At 41.5% G+C, this 20,267-nt stretch overlaps 1 protein-coding gene across 14 annotated transcripts in view; it reads left to right on the top strand.

Annotated features, from left to right (window-relative positions):
* The window catches only part of PLA2G4B (phospholipase A2 group IVB), a 56,874-nt gene extending 36,640 nt beyond the window's left edge, over positions 1 to 20,234 (top strand). For 8 of the 14 annotated variants that reach the window (XM_085062355.1, XM_085062350.1, XM_085062356.1 and 5 more), the window contains 15 exons: positions 879 to 921; positions 2,099 to 2,162; positions 2,621 to 2,748; positions 2,871 to 2,981; positions 3,951 to 3,988; positions 4,857 to 4,992; positions 5,960 to 6,096; positions 6,344 to 6,566; positions 7,139 to 7,256; positions 8,316 to 8,453; positions 9,667 to 9,771; positions 10,234 to 10,419; positions 13,418 to 13,584; positions 14,087 to 14,273; positions 16,627 to 20,234. In XM_085062355.1, coding sequence (XP_084918481.1) covers positions 879 to 921; positions 2,099 to 2,162; positions 2,621 to 2,748; positions 2,871 to 2,981; positions 3,951 to 3,988; positions 4,857 to 4,992; positions 5,960 to 6,096; positions 6,344 to 6,566; positions 7,139 to 7,256; positions 8,316 to 8,453; positions 9,667 to 9,771; positions 10,234 to 10,419; positions 13,418 to 13,584; positions 14,087 to 14,273; positions 16,627 to 16,865 — 2,020 coding nt within the window. In that variant the 3' untranslated portion in view covers positions 16,866 to 20,234. Of the gene's footprint in view, positions 1 to 878; positions 922 to 2,098; positions 2,163 to 2,620; positions 2,749 to 2,870; positions 2,982 to 3,950; positions 3,989 to 4,856; positions 4,993 to 5,959; positions 6,097 to 6,343; positions 6,567 to 7,138; positions 7,257 to 8,315; positions 8,454 to 9,666; positions 9,772 to 10,233; positions 10,454 to 13,072; positions 13,585 to 14,086; positions 14,274 to 16,626 lie in introns of those variants that run through there. The other 6 variants (XR_014852645.1, XR_014852646.1, XM_085062361.1 and 3 more) reach the window with 6 other exon arrangements.
* The last annotated feature ends 33 nt before the right edge of the window (positions 20,235 to 20,267 follow it).

Genomic DNA, 20,267 nt, shown 5'->3' with positions numbered 1-20,267 from the left:
AAATGAGAGGAACGTCTTTCACCATTCAAGTTATAAGGCATGTGGGGGATTTCCATCATTGGAAATCAAAACTAGTTATTTAAATACATTTTCCAGCTGAAATAGAAGTTTCAAGGCTGGAAATAGTGTTTGGTAAAATAGCCTGGACATACAAAGGTTACATAACCTTTGTTACATGTACTTTAGTACGTAACTTCAATGGTCCTTTGAGATACATGAAAGCATTTATGAATGTGTGTAACACAGGGGTGTTGGAATATTTGCCTTAGTGAAAGATGGAGTTAGTAAACTCTATAGATTACTCATATTATTAAATAACCACATCCATTCAGTGACAGACCAAGGTCTTACAAGGTAAAATATCTAGGACAAAGACTTTTTATTGCTTACCTCTGTGTTTTGCAGTCATACATGTAGCACAGTGGGAACTAATTCTTATTTGCCACCATTTCTGATCAGCCATAAATTATAGTCTGGAATAGTCAGAAATGTCTTTCCTAATAAGTGTTTGCAGAACACATTAATAGTAGTCTTTGCTTTCCCCAAGTCGTGTGGTCATTTGTTAATAGCAGGACATGATTCCACATATACCAATATGCCTTTGTTCTGCTGTTACTTAGCATATAGCTTTAAGCATTAGTATTTTTATGGGCTTTCCTGTCTTTCTTTTTGTTTGGCTGCTGTATTTTGGTTCACATGCTTAGCAGGGGATCATTTTGCCTTTTAAAAAACAAAATGTGATAGCATAACTATATTCACTCTTAAGTAGGAAAGGTCATTAAACTTTTAGGTTATTTTAAAAAACTAAACTAAACAAAACAAAAACCAGATATTCACACAACTTTTTTTTTGTTTGTTATTTGTTTCTGTCTTTTCAGTCCTGGCCCTCCAGAGCGTCTCATTACCAATGATGTGCTAGTGGTAAGGCTCACATGAGATTTAATTTGGAGTGACTTCTGCCTCATTTGGATTCTCTATTTTTCACCCCGTTGTATTCTCTATAAAAGTTACCATGACAGATAAGAGCATGGTGTGCATTTTAAAGTCAGAGATATGGGACAGTTCCCTTTTGTTACAACTCAACTGTTGCCCTCTCCAAACAAAAACAGAAGCTGTGTTTCTTACCATCCTCAGCTATTACAGATGTCAATATGTTGCCAAGCTGTGGTTTGTTGATGTTGCAGAACCCCATATTTGTTGGTGTTCAAAGGGAAATCTGCTTGTGTTTCATGTAAGTCAGTATGGCAGTTAGCAGGAAAAACAGAGGTTATAAATGGTCTGTAGAAGGCAATAGTAGGTATTCAGTGTTCTTGTGACTGCAAGGGTATCTAATATAACAGCTTTTTGGGAAATGTATTTTTAAATAAAGATTTATTTTAGTTGTTGGAACATAGAGCCCTGTTTTGGTATTAGTCAGGATGTGGTACTTTACCTGTCTCCTCAGGCTGGCCTAGCAGCTAAGGAGTACAAAGTTCTTCATGCCAACTACTCCAAGCCTGTGCATGGCTCCCAGATGCTAACCCTTGATACCCCTGAGGCAAAGTAACACATATTCTATTCTTTCCCCCTCATTTTCTGTGTGAGGCATAAGAGTTACAATGATTGGCATGCATTGTTCCTGAAATGACTTGGAAAACTGTCCTGGCATGAACTATTAAAGGTGAACTGAGGTGACTCAGGTGGAGGGTAGGGTGGAATAAATTCGTGATTTCCCTACATCAGGGCCAGTAAGAAGATGCTTTGTAGACTAATCACTGCCACAATACACACAAACTCATTATCAGGTGTTTTTCCCCACCCTTCCTAAATAATTATTAGAGATATGTGTTTGGACACCAGTGTGTTGTACAGAGTTTCCTGATTTTGGGATAATTTGAATGGGTTAACAATCTCTGACAATGCACCACTGTGAAGCAGTGAAACATGTGCTACTGTCCTGGAATAATGAGCTCTGAATTTTCTCTTGGATTGCTCCCAGCACTGAGACCAGTTTAGTTGGCTCTATATTATAGGTAGTGTTTGTCTGCATGGTGTTTCATTATTTACTGCAGATGTGGCATTTGCTCTCTTCACCCTTTTCCATTGCTGCCTTTTGCAGTGCCGTGAGGTTTGCTGCTTGGAAGTGCATGTGGACATTAATGAAAGCAGGAAATATTTGAAAGGTATGGCAATTTCTCTGTGAACTGAGGACATGACCAAATCAACCCTATTATAGTCATTCCAACCCAGGTGGAGGCATTTTAGAGTACAGAGACAACTAAGAATGTTCTAAATTATATATAGATAATGATATATGATATAAATAATAAAATGCAATGCACTGAAATTCCTTGAACTCCCTGCAGTTGTAACACTGATCTCTGTGTCTTTTCCTTGAAGCTATCAAGTTTGGACACAGTAGATTTTGCTGGTAGAAATAAGAGAGAGTGCTGACTCTGGGAGCTCTCCAAGCTGTGGGGTAAAGGCAGGAATACAGTTCCTGTTCTGTAGGAAACTTGCCAGTGGGGCAGCTTACAGAGGAGCTACCACAGAAAGTTACTCCAGCAGAAAGCTTGCCAGCTTTGTTAGCTATTTTGCCTGAGCAGCAGTATTATTCTCTAAATGAACCTGTTTTTACCAGAGGGTAAAAATCTTGTGCTTACGGTGCCTGCATCTCATGAGAGAACACAGAAGACTACAGAGGACACAGATACTTTCTACTTCCATTGTTTGAAGGCTTGGGAGCCAGTTCTAAAAGTCAGGCTGCAGGTAATGGGCACTATACAATGCCACTGTTCATACTGCTTGCTTATTTCCAGCGTGACCAAAACAGCAAAGAACTGCATTGTTTCTGTTTTGTGAATAAAACCCATGTTTTTTGTTTTGTGTAGAGAGTTTCTGATAAGGAAGGTGACAACAGCAATTTAAGTGACACCTTAACAGTACCGCTGAAATTCCTCCCTATTGGACATAAAGTGAGAGTAACCCTTCCTGTAAGACATGTAAGTGTTTCATAATTTGGATGATCTTCTGGAGAGAAGAGTAGAATAACTCACCCTATTTAACACATTAATATTAAAAAAAAAAGTCAGGTGGTACATCTGAGTGAGAATTTTGGGCTAATACAGGTGTTCTGTGAAAAAGGTTCATTTTCTCCAAGAAATATGAATTTTCTGTCAATAAAATCAATGATTGGGAATTCATCCTGGCAAGTTTGAGATACGTTTCAGACCAACCTCTGCTGGACTTTTACGGTTAAAGGAGAATATTGAATATCACAGAAAGGTTTTGGGATACCCCACTGCTCTTTATCAAGCCTGGGTGCTAGCTCAGTCTATATACCTAAACTTTAGGTGGCTAAAGTTAGATGTGTTGAATTATGCCCTCAGGAAACAATCCTGTCACATTCTTACACGTGTACAGTCATGATTGGAAGTGGTGGAGAGATACAACAACAAATGGACTGGATGATCCTTGAGGGCACCTTTCAGTTCAGAATATTCTGGGAGCTGTGGAGCTGTTAACAATAGCTAGTCCTTTTGCAGAAATGAGAGGCAAAAATAGGAGAAGAATTTCTTAGCAGCTTTTCCCATAAAGAGAAGGGAGAATGAATGTTTGTTTTGCCACCAGTGATTCCTCACTTCTCATTTGCCAGAGCATTTAGGTGCAGAGAGTGGCAATGTGATACTGCTGATGGGTTAGACTATTTCATGGATGAATATTCATGGTGAGGAAGAAATCCTGTTACATAGCCCATTTGCTCAGCCACTTTGACCCCTCCTGCCTCTTTTGCTTCTCTGTAGAATAGGTTTGGTGTTTAGTTACTTTCCATCTCTTTCCTGCTACAGTTTAAAAAAAAAAAAAAGTGTGCAGGGTAGTGGTGGGACTTCTCAGGAGGCACTGAAAATCTGCGTTCAAAACTTCTCTTTTTCCCACTCATTCATGTTCCTCTCTCATCTCTTTGTTTACAGAATGTGCCACTACAGTTGTACCTCCAACTAAGTGATTGGTAAGAGGACTGGCTTGTTTTTTTTTTTCTCTAAAGGTTTTATTGCCCTTTGAACTGTGAAATCTAGAACAGAGCGTCCTTTATTTAGATACAAGGAATGCACAAGACTAGGGGCAAAATATAACATTAGTTACATCACCATTAAAGAGTCACCAGAGGAGATCAAAGCTACGTGTCCTGGGGCGAAGGAGTCCCACCAAGATGCAAAAAAAAATTATGAGAGTTTCAAACAGTGAGGAACTTAGTCACTGAGTGTCCTTTGCATCAAAGAACCAAAGACTGGAGGCTTCTTTAAAAAGGGCACAGGAAGAAGGCAAAGAGAATTTGAAATAACAAAGCATCAGAGTACATACATTACCTAAATGACACACATACTCTTAAAAAAACAGACCGGTGGCTCTGGTGAGTATAAGCTAGGGAAGACAAAATGTTGCACTGTAAAATAATGAGTCAGACAAGAAGCAATAAAAAATTATTTGAATATCTTTTTCACTGTACTGTGTCTGTATAAATCTACAGAAGAAATCCCCATGGAAGACCTTGTTAGGTTTAAGTCACCCTTTACTCAGAAATTACATGAAGCAGAAATAGAATTCAACTTACAAAGGTACTGAAAGACACAGAAGCCTTTCTTTTTTATTTTTCATATTTGTTACCCTTAGCTGTCAGTAAATCTTACACTGAAACAATAAAGACACCCTACAGAACCAAAGCAGTTGATTTCTTTGAAACTGAAAGATGCATTTCTGCATAAATCTGAACAAGGAATCATGATTATTTTTGCATTTATTAGACTGCAGTTGCTGAAAATAGATCCGTATACATTTTAAACACCAGTCCTGTGTCTCTGGATTTATTTATGTTTCAGCACAGAAAAACTAGATGTGCGCTTAGGGTATGATCTGTGCCAAGAAGAGCAACAGTTCTTGCAAAAAAGGAAGAGAGTGGTTGCTGGTGCCCTGAAAAGGGTTCTTCATCTGGAAAGAGATCTACATGGACATGAGGTCTGTGCCCTGGAATCCAAGCATGGGGTGTGGGTCTATTGAATTAGGATTAGCACAACTCCCCGTAGAATTTCTGGTAATTTCTGCATGTAGGTAACAAACCCATTGATTGAATGGCAGCAGAACAGAGGTTCTCCATGTGACATACCCAATACTGATGTAAAATTTCAGCTCAGCTATTTATGCCTCCATTCTATTCAATGGGCCAAATTACCAAGGACATAATATATCACTCTTCAAAGCCAGTTCCCAACAGTATGATGCTGTGGGTCAGCAAGATATGAGGCATTGTGTTAGAGACAGCCTAGTCAGACAACCCAAACCAATAGGAAAACAAGAGTATTTTCCAATACAACAAGAGTATTTTCCAATTCCTCTTACATAGATATTTATTGAATCAGTCTAATGTCCCTTCTTTAGGCTTACTTTTTTCCTCCTTCATTTTCAGAACACTTTTTACAAAAAGTAAAAATTATTTGTGGTGAAGAAAGAGCGTTAAAACATTTTATAGCAATCTGAAGTATGTTTTGTTGCCAAGATCCAGGGTGAATTTTTAAGGGAAAACTCATTTTCTTTCTGGAATTACATTTGTTGAATGAATGCTGTCCGAAGAATCAGCAGAGTTCAGAAAACTTCCTAAATCCATTTTAATTGCATTTATTCCAATTTGTTGTTATTTATAATAAAATCATACCATTATCTATTCTTAATCATTGCAATTCCAATTTTAAAGAACAAGGGTAGGAAAGAAAGTTAAAATGAGTGCATATTCAAACTCATCCAGGCACTGGGGTTAAGAGTTTCTGGAGGTTAATTTAAATAAGGTACTGGTAAAGATTGGCTAAATGGTAATTTAATTTCATTGTCCTCCAATGAATCTGTTAAAGAAATTCTGGGAGCTGTAATTAGACTTTTCCAAGTAGGCAGGGGAGTAACTTTCTGAGGATAATACTTGTGTTTTGAACAGGTCCCAGTGATAGCTGTTATGGCAACAGGCGGAGGTCTCAGAGCAATGTCAGCTATGTTTGGCCACCTCTTAGCTCTCCAGAAGCTAAATCTGTTGGACTGTGTCACATATCTCACCGGGGCTTCTGGCTCAACATGGTGCGTATAGAAAATGAGATTTGATTTGGAATGACTGTGACTACTTTTCCACACAGTGAGAGGTGCTTCTCTTTCAAAGACTTATATTGTTAACAAATGAACATAATTCCCTCGTGAAACTCTTACTGTTGGCTCTCAGTTATAACTTCAATTTAGGCTCACTGATTCGCTTCTGATTATGTAAATGTATCAATTTTCCAAAATCATCTAAATAGATGGGTGATTTTCTCACATTTCTGCTCCTTAGGACCATGGCAGACCTGTATGAGCATGCTGACTGGTCACAGAAGTCTCTGGAGGGGCCACTTAAGGCAGTAAAAGAACAAGTGACAAAATGCAAACTCAACCTTATGTCTATAGACCATCTGAAGTATTATCACAGGGAACTTGCTGAAAGGGCAAAAGCAGGACATGTGTCATCTTTTACAACTCTGTGGTCACTTGTTCAGGAGATGTTCTTACATGAACGGGTAGGTACATGGTCCTGCCACACATTTGGGAAACAGCCACTTATTTTCTTTAGAGCTTTGCTCTTTGAGGGCATGATGTAATGTGTGTAACAGATACAAAGAGACTGAACCATCCCAGTGGGGTTTGTAAACTATGACAGAGGATCTTGTAGCCAGGATTTTCCAGGGTAGATAATGGTTTTGAAGTGCCTCTGTACTAGGGTGCCCAAGAGCTAGCAACTTCAGTAGGCAACCCCCCCACCCTCCCTGAAAAGTCAGATGTTTTAAAGTCTGTTTCTAGTTTGACATTTAAAAGTTAGAGTAATCTGTCCTCATGTGAATATTAATCTCATCCTTAGTAAAGATCTGTGGGATGCAGGCAGTCAAGACACTTAGATACTCTAATGAAGAAGTTGCTAGGTATCCCAGGAAGGAAAGTCCAGGAACATGAAGGAAAAGGTCTCTTACAAAAATGCAACTTACAGATTCCTCTGTGTTGCAAAAGATCTGTTATCAGCCTTTACTTGGGTAGACTGTGCCAGTGGTATGCTCTTACAGAGGTTTACTGTGATTTTTTAAATCTCATCAATTAGCCAAGAAAGTACAAACTCACAGACCAGCGCAAGGCATTGGAGCATGGACAAAACCCATTGCCTTTCTATGCAGTCCTCAATGTAAAAGAAGAGAAGTTTGGTACTTTCAAATTTAGAGGTAAGTGTTCCTAGAGTTCCTTCTGATTCTGGGTATGGATTAAAGAGAATTTGGAGAGATGTGTGTATGTGTGGAGAAAAAAAGGAGAATACATCTGTTGCTTGCCCTGACTCTGTTGTTTGCGCTGACTCACTATTCATCTTTTATTAAAATGTTTGTCTTTCTCGCAAACTGCTGGGTGTTGGTTAGAAAGAGCACATCTGCTGGATAACTTCCTCAGCCATAAACAGAACATTAAGTAAAATCTGGAGTGAAGTCCTATTTTTGCCACAGACATTGTGAATGAGTGTGGGGAAATCATCTCATCTTTTTCTGCCCTGCCTGTAAAATGGCTTTGATGCTTCCTTAGTTTCTAGGGGTGCTGTGAAATGTAATTGTCACTTCCTAAATACTACACTCATGAGGATATGAAAATGGAATTGAGTATGATTGCTGTGATGGGTTGCTGCGGCATCCTTTGAATGGACCCAGGCCATTTTGAACAAAGGATACTAAAAGTAGCAGATACTGGAAGGGAAAGCAATTAGTCCTTATGTTTGGTTAGGTTTATAGCTATTGTTCTACTGTAATGCCTGTACTGGACACCTTGAGCCAGGAAACTGTATATCTATGCCACACTGTGATAATTTCCAGTGTGGTGATGATGTGTCTTCAGGCTGCTTTGTTATATCTTGTAGAATGGCAGTTTTGGGTTAGTAGAGCTTTCATGTCAGTCAGTCCTTGCAATTCACATCAGCTCTTGCATGTAGTACAGTTGATGCTCTTGATTTAGAGAGGCAAGTGCGATCCCAAAATCTTTATATAGAAATAGATGTCTAAGAATTTGAACCTTATGTTAGACTTTTTCTGAGTAGAAGAAGCTAGCTCCTTTTGGTTGCAAATAATCTCTCAGCTTGTATGGAAGTAGATGGTGCAGCCTGCAGTACAAAGGTACAGATAGTACAGAGCTGCTGAGACAGGCAAGATGCTTGGAGCTTGTGAGTAGTTTTATCCACATGGGCAGGTTTTGGGGTTTTATTTTTATTGCAGCAAACATGCCACATGTTGGTTCTTTTGTAGAGTGGGCAGATTTCTCTCCTTATGAAGTGGCCATACCAAAATACGGAGTCTCCATTCCTTCAGAATATTTTGACAGCAAGTTCTTCATGGGAAGGCGAGTGAAGAAGCTGCCAGAATCTCGGATCTGCTATCTGGAAGGTGACATGGCAGTGCAATATATTTAATCACAGCATTGTAGAAACCAGGATACTTGCTAGCTACAGGCCTGAGTACAACACTCCTTGCCAGCATGTCTGCTTTAGGTCTTAATTCCTAAAAAAAAAAGAATAAAAAAATTAGGTCTTTTTACCCCTTTTGTACATTTCTGCTCTTTGTATATCTTCTTTCCTCCTGTCCTTCCTTTCCACCTGGGTAGATTTGGGAAAGTTGCAGCATGGTTCCTGTCCCATTTTCTAAACCAAACCAGATGGTGGAAGAGGCAAATTGGGTAAATAATAAGCATTCCTTTCCTGACCAGTCTCCAACTCTTCAGCTTCATAAACTCTATTTCTAGACAGTGCATTACTGGGGTAGAATTGGAAGGAGCTGAAAATAAAATATGTCATCTAGAACAGCCCACAAAGGCTGGAGCCACCCGAGCTTCGTGGGTTGAGGATGGTATCACTAATCTTCTCTGCCCATAATTATGAAGGATGTCCTTTTAACCTCCAGCAACTACTCTGACTGGCCATTTTGCCACTAAATGCGAAGAAAAGGGAAAAAGCAGCTAGTCAGAGGAACCTATCTGTCCCAGGCAAAGTTTAGATAGCTGTGTTTTAGTTTTGATACCAAAGACAAGGGTAGAGGAGAAAAACCCCCATGTTTCTATCACTGTGGAGTCTGCTTGAGATTAAGTTTGTTCCTTGTGTAAGTACCTGGCATAGAACTTAAAGACAAAGGATAGTTCTTTCTTTTCCAAAAGCAGTCTCACATATGGAGCCAATTCTGTTTTGAACCTGGACCAGCTGCACTCCACAGAAAGAAAACATGCTTGGAAGGAAAAAATGAGTCTCAGATCAATTTAAATAATAAATCAGTTTAAAGAAGGCCTTTATGCTTACATGGCTTCATCATGCTTTCAAAGCCTTCTTTCCTTCACAGGTACACAGGAAACTCAACAACATCATTTGGGTGACTGATACCTCTTATTTTGTGACTCTGTAGTATGCAGTAAATAGTCTGTGTGTAGTTATCTCCTGAGAAAGATCACTGAAGTGCTGACACTGCTGTGAACTCTCTGAGACCTGCTGCTTAAGCTGTGTCATGATGGGGTCAGGCTGGATGGGCTAATAATGTGTAACATGGATATTTCCAATAGTCAATGGTTAACATGTGGTAGTGTAGTACTTTTCCCTTGTGGTTTGACTTGCAGGTCTTTGGACAAACATCTTTACTAGGAATTTGCTGGATGGCTTGTACTGGTCCTCAAATTCAAATGAATTCTGGGAACGATGGGCCCAAGATATGGTAGATATAGGTAAGAGCTTCTAAAGTGCTGCCTCACTGTGGATCTTCCAGCATGATTTAAATCTGTATCTGAATGATTGCTGTGTCTTCTCTGTTCTCTCCTCTCTTCTTTATCCTGGAGGCACACTTTATGTCAGTACAAATGTTTTTCATATAAATTTCCTCGTCTGTTAAATGACTCTGCCCATGACTGCAGATGAGAAGGGTGGCTTTTACCTGTGGGGAAAAATTACAAAGCCAGTATGTGACTTGAAAGAGTAAAATTCACAAGCTGTGCCTGCTTTAAAGAAAACTGAGTATCTCTTTGTTTAAATGACATGGGTCATGTGCACATGTTTTCCAGCAGCCTGCAAGAAACAGCGGTGGGAGGGACTCACAGGAAGACAGCAAGGCCAGCTAGCCAGCAAAAATGTCTGGCAGAGCAGATTGCTGGGGGTTTTTTCTCTATTTCACAGTTTCTTCTCTTTTTCAGAAAAACATTCTCCTGAGGAAGATGTTACTGTCATTGAGCCTCCATCTTGTTTGTCAGGAAAGTTGTATGAAATGTTTCAGGACATTTTGACCAAGCGTCCACTGCTGGGAAGGTCGCATAACTTCCTGAGAGGCTTAGAATTTCATAAGGATTATATCCACCAGAAAAAATTTATTGAATGGAAAGGTAACTGCAACAAAGAGTTAGCTGCAGTGTGCAGGTAACATCTCAGATTTTTTTTTTTTTTTTTAGACTTTGGAAAACTCACATTTAGAGATATTTGTTTCAGGGTTTGGAAATCAGCTGAGTTGGACATATGTTCATGGTGTCTGTTTCTTTAGGCTAGCAGGTTAAAGTGAACTAGTCTATGGGCTGCTCTTTTACTTCCAGAAGATACCTGTAATTTGTTTCAAGGAATGCTCTTCTACAGGAAGTTTGTCACTCTGCATAGGTACAGTAGTTAAAAGATTTAGGAAGGGCTGAACCTTTTGAGGTCAAGAAAAAAGGTAACACCAGAATATAAAATATCAGATTATTACGTGGATAAGATGAAGGAAAGGACTGGTGGCAAGCATGTGGTTGCCTGTATTTCTGCCTGATGAATTATCCATCCAGAGACCTTCCTTAAACCCTTCAGAAACAGAAGTACCAAAATCCAACTACAGAAAGTTAAAGTCACACAGGTTTAGACTGTAAATGTTGAACAGATACACAGACTTGATGTATTGATTGAACAGTAATTTTCTATGGCCTGTGCTCTGCAGGTAGACAGAGTAAACAGCCATAATAATTTTACCTCAAAATCTATGAAACAATCTGTGAAATGATAACAAGGTGATGGAGCTGAGGTTTTCTGCTTCAGAAACCTTCAGAGCCATCAGAAATCTTCAATAATCTTCATTTATTCCATGAGCAATGTGAGAGGACCCCACATTATTGAGGTTAATCTGACTTCAGCAAGAAAACACATGCTTTCTGCTTTCTCCGAGTCCTTCTCTTTGACAAGTTGCATTTTCTCTCTCATTTTATGCAAGTTACAACGTGTTTTGTCCCTTCCATTGTTTTGTCTCTGCCATTGCTACACAGTTTGCTGACAATGGTGAGAGGTGGTGGTGCTTTTTTGTGGATTAAGGCAGAGCCCACAGTGTGCTATCTGCTTTTAAAATGTTCAGTAAGCAAAGTCTGTGTCCTAAAAGAGTCTGCTCTAAGAAAACAAATGAGAGAAGAAAACAAGTAGCATAAGAAGGGTGGGTGAGAGAAGGAGCAAGCAAGTAGCTTCAGAAGGTAGATGAAGGATGAAATTGTTAGTCAGTAAATGTTAGAAAACATAACGTCCTCACATTTGCTGACTGTCAATTTTTGTAAAGACAAATGGGTAGAAGCAGATTTCAAGGAGGATTTTGAGGAAGTGAGCATAAGAACACTAATGACTATCTCAGGGTAGATATTCTACAAATAAAGTAAAATAGGTGTAAAGTGTGAAGTCCAGAGTGGGAAAAGGGGAACTGAAAGTCTGGAGTGGGACAAATTAGCAGATTTTCTATCTTCTTTTGGCTGCCTGCATAAGACCAAGCTAAACCCAGGTATGGATCTATCTCTAGGAGTGTGAGGAGATGCCAGATCTGTGAGCAGAAATGATGGTCTTGTGGTAGATGAATTCTTGAGAATATAGCTTTGTTGTAAAGGCTTCCCTGCAGCTCAGGTTACCTGACATTAAAACAAGACTTTCAATGCCTGATTTTCCTGATGAGAAATTTGAGAATAGTCTGAAATTAATACAATGCATTTACAGTAGAGTTCATGTTTTCAAGAGAATTTCTGAGACAGGATTCCTTTAAAGTCTGGATGTGGGATGGAAGATGGTATTCTCACAAGAAAATGCCTACTTCTAGTTCATGTATCCATTCATGAATAAATGCTGCAAAGTTCTATCTCTTTGATAAGAAAATGGGGGTAATGGAACTTCAACTAAAAATGTTCACCAGGCCAAATAAAACTAAAAGGTATGCTCTGTTTCTTCTGTGAGGGACTTCAAGCAAATGTCTCTCATTACAGTGGAATCTGTGAATTCTCAGCAGTCTTGAGTGCTAAAATAAGCACATTTTGTGAAGACCTGACTGTGAAGGAATGGAAAAATTATGAGTTATTACTTCAAGCTGGTGTGAAACATTCCAGGCTATGGAACAAGCTAGAGTTACTCTGCATGGTTTAAATCAACACTACAGAATGAGGCCAAGGAAGCAGAGAGATTGAATGAATTGAAATGCTGGAACTTACCAGCAGTATTTCTGTGATCAACAGTTTCTTAAAATGCCTAAACACAATGATTTAAGGCTCAAGTGTCCTGCTCTGGGCTTTGCTACCTTGTTTTGTGAACTTGAGGCATGCTCTTAAACCACTGTTTTGATATTTAAAACCATGGCAAAATGTTCCCTGTTCCATGGGACTGAAAGGGTCTTGCTGTCTATAAGGAAAGCTGGTGAGGTTGCTAGCAGAGAAGTAAGAGTCTATTGGAAACTGGCTTTAGATCTCAACTTACCAGTTGGTATAGTCCCCTTTTGGCATTAATGTGAGATTTAATTAGTTCAAGCAGTATTTTAAGCTGTTGGTAGGTGATGTTGTGTGCCTGATGTGGTATTTTGTTGCAGCATGGCTAAGATAGCTTATATGAGATCACTGAAAGCAAGTTGAAATCAGACTTTTCAACCTGAGAGAGGAGTCTAACCCTGAGAAGGCAAAAGCAAAAAAAACCAGCAATGCAGAAGTGCAGTGATGTATTGCTTTTGTTAGCTGTGTTGCTACACAGTGAAATTGTTTTTGTTGTTTGCATTTTTCCCAGTTCTTAGGGGGAAAAAAACTGTTGAAGTCTCTGTTCTGTGAAAAATGACTCCCCAGATCAGCTGTGAGGTCAGTGGAGTCTGTGTCATCTGTCCTCTGCCTGGCTGCCCCACGGCCTGCCTGTGTGAGTGAGCCTGGGAGAGTGTGGAAACAGGCCAGGTGTGCCCAGATGTGCAGTTGGAAGGGCATGCTCCTGAGGCCATTTTTGTGTGCTCACATTGTGGAGGGAGGTGAGCCTGGTCTTGAGGGTAACCAAGGAGCTGCCCTTAACACATACTACAGACAGAGTTACTCACTCCTCCTTTCCTAACAATGCACCACTAACTACATTCAAAATGTTTTTCAGACACTGTGCTGGATGGTTTCCCTAACAATCTGACACCGCTGCAGAAATATCTTTGTCTGATAGATGTTGGCTATTTCATCAACACCAGTGGTGCAGCACTTTTCAAGCCAGAGAGGAATGTAGATGTCATTATATCCCTTGATTATGGTTTGGGGAATGTGTTCAAGGTGAGAAGATTAACTTAATCTGCTCTTTGCAGAGTAACACATTTCTTGTCTCACTAAAACTTTTAAGTAAGTAGCTGGCTAAATCTTAATCATGTATCACCATATCTTGGAGGAGGAAAGAGACTTCCTTCAAAACCAGAACTATAGAAACAGTCTATTTCGTCTGTAGGGGATTACAGCATGTACTTGCTAGAATCCTCAGGGAATTGCAATAACAGTTGTTTGCTGGAGATGTGCCTGTGATGTCTCCTGGTCTGTCATGATGAATTCTGAGTGTGACTCTGGATCATTCACTTGGGCTTGTGAAAAACATTATAGGGTGATAAGATGCCTTATCTGTCTTGTGTTGAGTGGTGGCTGAAAGTAATGTAGTACTGTGGCTACTTAGAGCTACACATTCATTTCATAGTATTTCTAGGGAATGAGTTAAGATGCCGTAATATTTCTAGGCTACCTGATTCTTGTCTTAGAGCTTTAACTCCATGACATTCTGTGTCCACAGCAATTACAGATGACATACAAATATTGCAAGACACAAAAGATCCCATTCCCCAAAGTGGAGCTAACTGAAGAAGACGAGAAGAACCCGAAGGAATGTTATATCTTTTCGGATGCAGAGGACCCTAGAGCACCCATAGTAATCCATTTCCCCCTGGTGAATGACACTTTTAAGGAATTCAAGGAGCCAGGTAAATGCAGTCAACAAAACTGTGCACTGTGCTCTATCCCTGGTATGTGTTATATGTCCACTGATGGCAGGCAGAAGAGCAACCTTCATACTCCTGCTGGTTGTTCTCCACTTGAAAAGCGTGGAAGACAGAGTCCTGGGCAACTCAGTGCCACTCTGCCTCCTCCAGCCCTGCCTGGCAGATGGCTCCTGCTGCTGTGCCTTGCATCAGAGCTCCAGGTCTTCCTCACTTGTGCCTGGTGCCATGTCCTGCCAAGAGAGATGTGCAAAGTGCTGACACTGGGAAGAGGGAGAGTAAAGAAAAGTCCAGAGAGCTATGGGGGCAGGGAGATAAGGGCCTCCTGAAGGACCTGCTGGTGGGCTGGAAAGCAGCAGCAGCAGGAGCTGGCCCTTAGGCCTTCCAGCCCCAGGGTTGGCTCTGCACCCCTGCCTTCCCCAAGCAGGCTGCCTGTGGTGGAGAGGGAGGTGCAGAGGAAACCTCCTGCCCAGGCCTCGAGGGATGGCAGGCTTGGGCACATGGACCTGGGCAGGGGGAGCACGTGTGGCTGTGGTGGGATAGGCTCCATGTACTGCTTGGAAGGAACTAGGGCAGAGCAGAGAGATGTGGGGCCAGCCTGGGATGTGCAACTATCTCTGCTCAAGCACCTGGGGTGAGCTCCTTCAAGCATTACCCAAAATCCTGTTGTGGCCCCAAGTGGGACCACAGCAAAATGGAAGTCTCTGAGGGAGCATTTGGGAAGGGTTGGAAGAGCAGCAAAAGTAAAGGTACTTTTCTGCTCTGCTGTTCAGTGATGCTCAGCAAATATGTACAGCAAGAGCTAAATCAAGAAAATCACATTTAGAAACTCTGTGGATGAAAAGAGGAGATACTCTGTAGAGGGAATTAGGCTTGTTTAGTGGAGGCTGGAAATGGTCCAATGGCAGTGTGTGGTGAGATCCAACCATTGAGCAGTGGGTGGCAGGTAAAGCAGGTGAGGATTTTGGACTCTCCCTGAATGAAAAATAGATGAGACAGTGCAGAGCAGAGCAGCTGCTGCCGGTTCTCAGTGCTCCAGGCCCAAACTGGTGAGCTCTGACACTCACCTGCATGTCTCTCAGCAGTCAGTGATTCATCCATCAAGCTGACAACCAGCAACTTGATGTGGGTGGTTGGAGGAGGAGGGTCCTTGGCAACCTGCTTTCATGGATTTCAAGTTTTAACAGTGGAGCTTTTTGTTCCTAGGCAGATGAGAGACATCTTGTGGAATGAGGGTACTTATTTTCCTTGTTTTTAACTATTTAAGTCCTGAAAAGGCTCAACTTGTGAAGTGCCCATTTGTGGTGCAGCAATTACAGATTGTGCTTTTGTGTGCTTGAGGCAGCTTTATTTGGATGTGGATCGCATAGATAATACATCTCTCTGAATATTGTGAGGCTCAGTGAAACACTGGATGTTTTTAATTCAGCCACTTCTTTTGGTAGCCTGTGCCCAGCACCCTGAGATCACATTGCCCAGGAACCACTAGGTTAGACTAAAACCTGCTATGTCTCAAGGACAATTGTGTCTTTTTCATGAGTTTCTGGTTGACATTATAAAGAATATCTCAGCAGTCTGTTTGTAGCCCTGTAGTCATCTCACACTATGTTAGTGTTTTGGCATATTTGGTTCAGACTGCAATGAGATAGGCAAAAAAAGCCAGCAAAGGAATGTAGCTAAAAATTTTGTAGAAATGTACTGCTGAAGTCCTTGGTGCAGGTAATTAGGGGGTCCTTTAAAGCAAAAGCATTGATGTATCAGGGAGTAATGGATGTTCCCAATTCCAAGAGGCATAACCTGAGGCCAAGTTGGAGTTTGCTGAGAGTCTGGGATGCTCTGGTCCCTCTGCACTTTGCAACAGGCTGTAGTTAGCATCACAAGGCACACAAGGCATCCTTGTATGTTCTGGGTTGTCCACTCACTCTAGGTGGCAGATGTGCACTTGTCACCACTAATCCAGGGATGATAATGGATTTTGAAAATTGTTCCAAGTGTATGTCTTTGTCTGAGAGTCAGACTTTCAGGGTTTGGGAAAGGATGTGGACCCATGTGCATGCTGCCTGGGAATGATGTCTGCAGGGTCAGGACAAGGAGGAATGTAAGAATTTGTGCCAGCTCTGCTGAGGGATTTCCAGGTCTGAGCTTTAGCAGGAGGGAAAAGAGGAGTAGTTGGGAAAATTGACCAGGAATGGCTCTTTCAAGTTGTGGAGTGGGTCTGCAGTATTTCCTGGAGGCTGTTTTTAACAGTGGGTTCTGCCAAGTAGATCAGTCCCATACACCATCCTGTGACAGTACTCTGGATTAATCTCACTGTGGTGGCTTTTGTCTTTCTCTGCAGGGGTAAAGCGTGCTCACTCAGAGATGGAAGAAGGTAAAGTCAATCTGGAGAGCAGCTGCTCACCATACTACCTCATTAGGCTGATCTACTCCTCTGAAAATTTTGATAAACTTGTGAATCTGAGCAAGTACAACATCCTCAATAACAAAGACCTGCTCCTCCAAGCAATCAGGAGTGCTGTAGAACGAAGGAGACGCAGAAGGACTGGGAATTTCTCCAGGTACTCTGGATACCCCTAGGCTGGGTTTTTGCACTGTTCCCCACCAGAGGCTATGGCAGCACATTGCAACACATCACAGTCACATTACAACACATCACAGTGTTCAATATTTGCAGAAAACTGAAGAAACCTGTACATTTCTCATCTTGCCTTTTTCAAGCTCCTAGCTTTCAACAGGGTTTATTTAATCTCATTCCCCTGCATTTTCAGCCCACAAGAGCCTCATAATGTGGTCTTATTTGTTAAGAAATTAAGGTCCTGGTTAGCAGAGACCTCCCAGGATCTCCCTGATGTTATAGCATATGGTGGTGGTGATAGATAGTTCTTTGTATGAGCCTGTGCCTTCAACCCTGAGCCCATTGTCAGTGTCCTTTCAATACTTCATTACAAATCAAGTCCTGGCCATTTGCATTCAGTGATGTCCAGATTTTCAGAGAGGCTGAGCAACTAGAATTTGCACTGAATTGGTGGGCTCAGCTTTGAAGTCAGGCGTATGTATGTGAACAGCGGCCAAACTGCAGTGAGGACAACTGCACGCTGTCTGGCCGATTCCCCTTGCTGATTTAGAAGTTACTTCTTTTTTCCATTCCCTTGCAAGAGTTTGGCACAGAAATGCTGCTCCAGACTGCCACGAAGGAGGTGGTTACATTTCAAGAGAGAGGGTGGTAGCTGCAGTGAGTGAGTACAGTTCTTTTGTGCATTGGCTGGAGGAAAAATTCTGCATAAAGCACGAGTGATCGTATTGATTTATACCAGCAGTACCTTTATGCATTAAAAATGTCAAGAGCCTGAAACAAGTTTTTTGTAGCAGAAGCTTGAGAGGAGTAATTATCATAGACTCAAGTACATTTAATTTAGTAATAATGACTGAGACATAAGCTGTTTCTCCTTACAGATGTAAACTGAATGTAGGACAACATAACTCACTAACAGAGTGCACAGCCACTGTATTTTCACACCCAGAAGATTTTTCCCTTTATAGTCTTCTATCCTTAACATCACAGGAAAAGTATTTTTAATATGTGCTACATAAAATGGAGCACAAATTAAAAAAAAATAGAACACACATTTTCCTCCTTGCTGGAGCAAAATATTAGGAACATGACACCTGGCTTTCATTTGCTTTGGAGTGCAGTGAGAGATTTTGCCTTGAACTAGAAGCTTGGAACATCTTTATAGCCCTCCACTATATTAAAAAGATGATAGGGAAGAATGCTGAGCAATATAAAACAGAGCTCCACAGAAGTCAGAGAAGTTTGCAGACTTCCTCACACTGAAGAATTTGGACCTGCTTCTGGCTTATTTATTCCAAACACAGCATATTCATCAGGACTTCCAAGGAAAATCTTACATATTTATTCTGTGTTGGAAATTTATTGGAGATCTAGAATTAGTTGTACTTGAAATCCAAAATTAAGACAGAGAAAGAGGGGTCTGTCTTCTTGGTATATACAGGCAATATTGAAGCTCCAAGGGAGAGCATTTATTAAAGACTTGATTGCCACAGCCTGCATCTACTAAAGGCTGCTTCTGCTGCAATGACAATGGGTAAGCCTCAGCAATGTTTCTTGAACAATGCTTACTTGCTGAGCTAAGGAATACTGTGCAGAACCTGAGGAGTCTTAACAGCTGGAAAGCAACTGTACAGCGGGATTCAGATCATGAGACGATAACAACTAATCGGATACTGGCTGCAAGACAAAACATAAAGAGCCATTTTGAGCTGAGAGTTGATCCAGCTGGGTCTGCTACCTTTGCCTGGGAGAGCAGCATGTCCTGGCACAGTATTTTGTGGCACATACAAGCCCACATGGCTCTGTGCACACACATGCACAGGGTGTGCACCATTTCCATGCTCCTCTGGCTGGTACTGGAAAGCTCTGCTGCTGCTGCAAAAAGATATCCCTGTTGTGTTCATGGGCTACAGTGAACAATCTGTACCCCTTGTGAACCTTGGCATCACATGCCCAGCAGTGAGGAGGCTCAGCCACACTGAGAAGATTGGGTCTCTCAAGATGCTGCACAGACCAGTAACTGGAGTATGTTTGGTGCATTCATAGTGCTGCTAATGCAAACAGAAATGCTGGTTAAAATGTGAAGGAGCCACAAAACCCCCCAGTCAGCTGGAGAACAGCTGAGGGACTGTTAAATCCTGTTATAAAGGGAGGGAAGGAGGATGGGAGGGAGGAAGCTGTGGGTAGGGAAGGTGGTGTCTCTCCCAGTCTCTGCTGGGAGAACTGTCACCAAAGGTTTTGCCAGCACTTAAAGTCAGGTTGGGAACTGCAGTCTAATCTTGAAACCAGACAGGCATGTGCCTCTTCATCTCCTTGTGGCCCCTTGTGGGACCTCTGTAGCCTTGAATGATAATAGCTTTTCCAAATATATTTTTGCATTTCAGATCCTGAAATTATGTGAGGACTGTATCATTGCCCCTCAGAGTGCCTTTTTGTTTTATTTTGGTTGCCTTTTTGTTTTTGTAACGTGATGTGGGTGTGGCACATGTGAACGCAGCTTAGTGCTGGGCTTGGCAGTGCTGAGTTAACAGTTGGACTTGATGGTTGCAGAGGTCTTTCCCAGCCTAAAGGGTTCTCTGATTCTGTGACATTGAGGGAGTGTGTTTCTGGCTTGTTGGTGTGGTAGGAACATCTGGTGGGCATTTGTGAGGACAGAGGCTGCTGGAGGACCCTGCAGATTGGAAGGACCTACACTTTGCACAGCCTTGTCTGTGCAGCTTTTGGGAAGAGGTGGTTGGCACAGGCTGTCCCTCAAAGCACACCTGAGCTCTGGTTCAGAGCTTGCTGATTTGCACTGCCCCAAAACCACAGAAATATAGGGCATAGTTTCAGTGACATGAGGCTGATCAGTGACCTGTGCTCAGGACTGGTCCCTGTTCCCTCGAGGGTAAACATGGAGTCTAAGGGCCTCTGAAATTTTGTGTCTTTGTTCCTCAAAGGTTGTGTTTGTTTTTTTGCTTGGCCCCTTTCTTGCCTGGCCTAATGCCACATGCTGTACTGTGGCTGAACAGAGTGCGTGCAAACCAAAGCAGGCACTTCCAGAGAAAGCTGCTTCTCTGCATCTCACCAAAAAAAGGCACATGCCATGCTTATAAACCAGGCCTTGCTGGTTTGGAGTTGTGTTTGCTTAACCACTGAAGATGAATGCATGACCATGAAAAACCTCATCCAAAATGCACCCTGATCACTGCTCTCTGATGAACATTTTGCTGGAAAACTCCCACAAATACAGAGCTTGCTGTCTGCTGCCAAACACAAAGGAAATGAGACTGTTACTATAACGATTAGTTGTGCTTCATAGAAATCGCTTGCTTGTGTCTTTTAACCATTTAATAATATATTAATTAAAAATAAAGTATTGCAAAAAAGCACCAGACCCATGAAAGTCTTCACGTGCTTAAATACAA

Source organism: Lichenostomus cassidix, chromosome 5 (genome assembly GCF_008360975.1).
Source record: "Lichenostomus cassidix isolate B80296 chromosome 5, HeHo_3.0, whole genome shotgun sequence".
In the NCBI taxonomy this organism is placed as follows: Eukaryota; Metazoa; Chordata; class Aves; order Passeriformes; family Meliphagidae; genus Lichenostomus; species Lichenostomus cassidix.
Note: the sequence above shows the minus strand (reverse complement) of the source record. Positions and strands in the feature narration are given on the sequence as shown.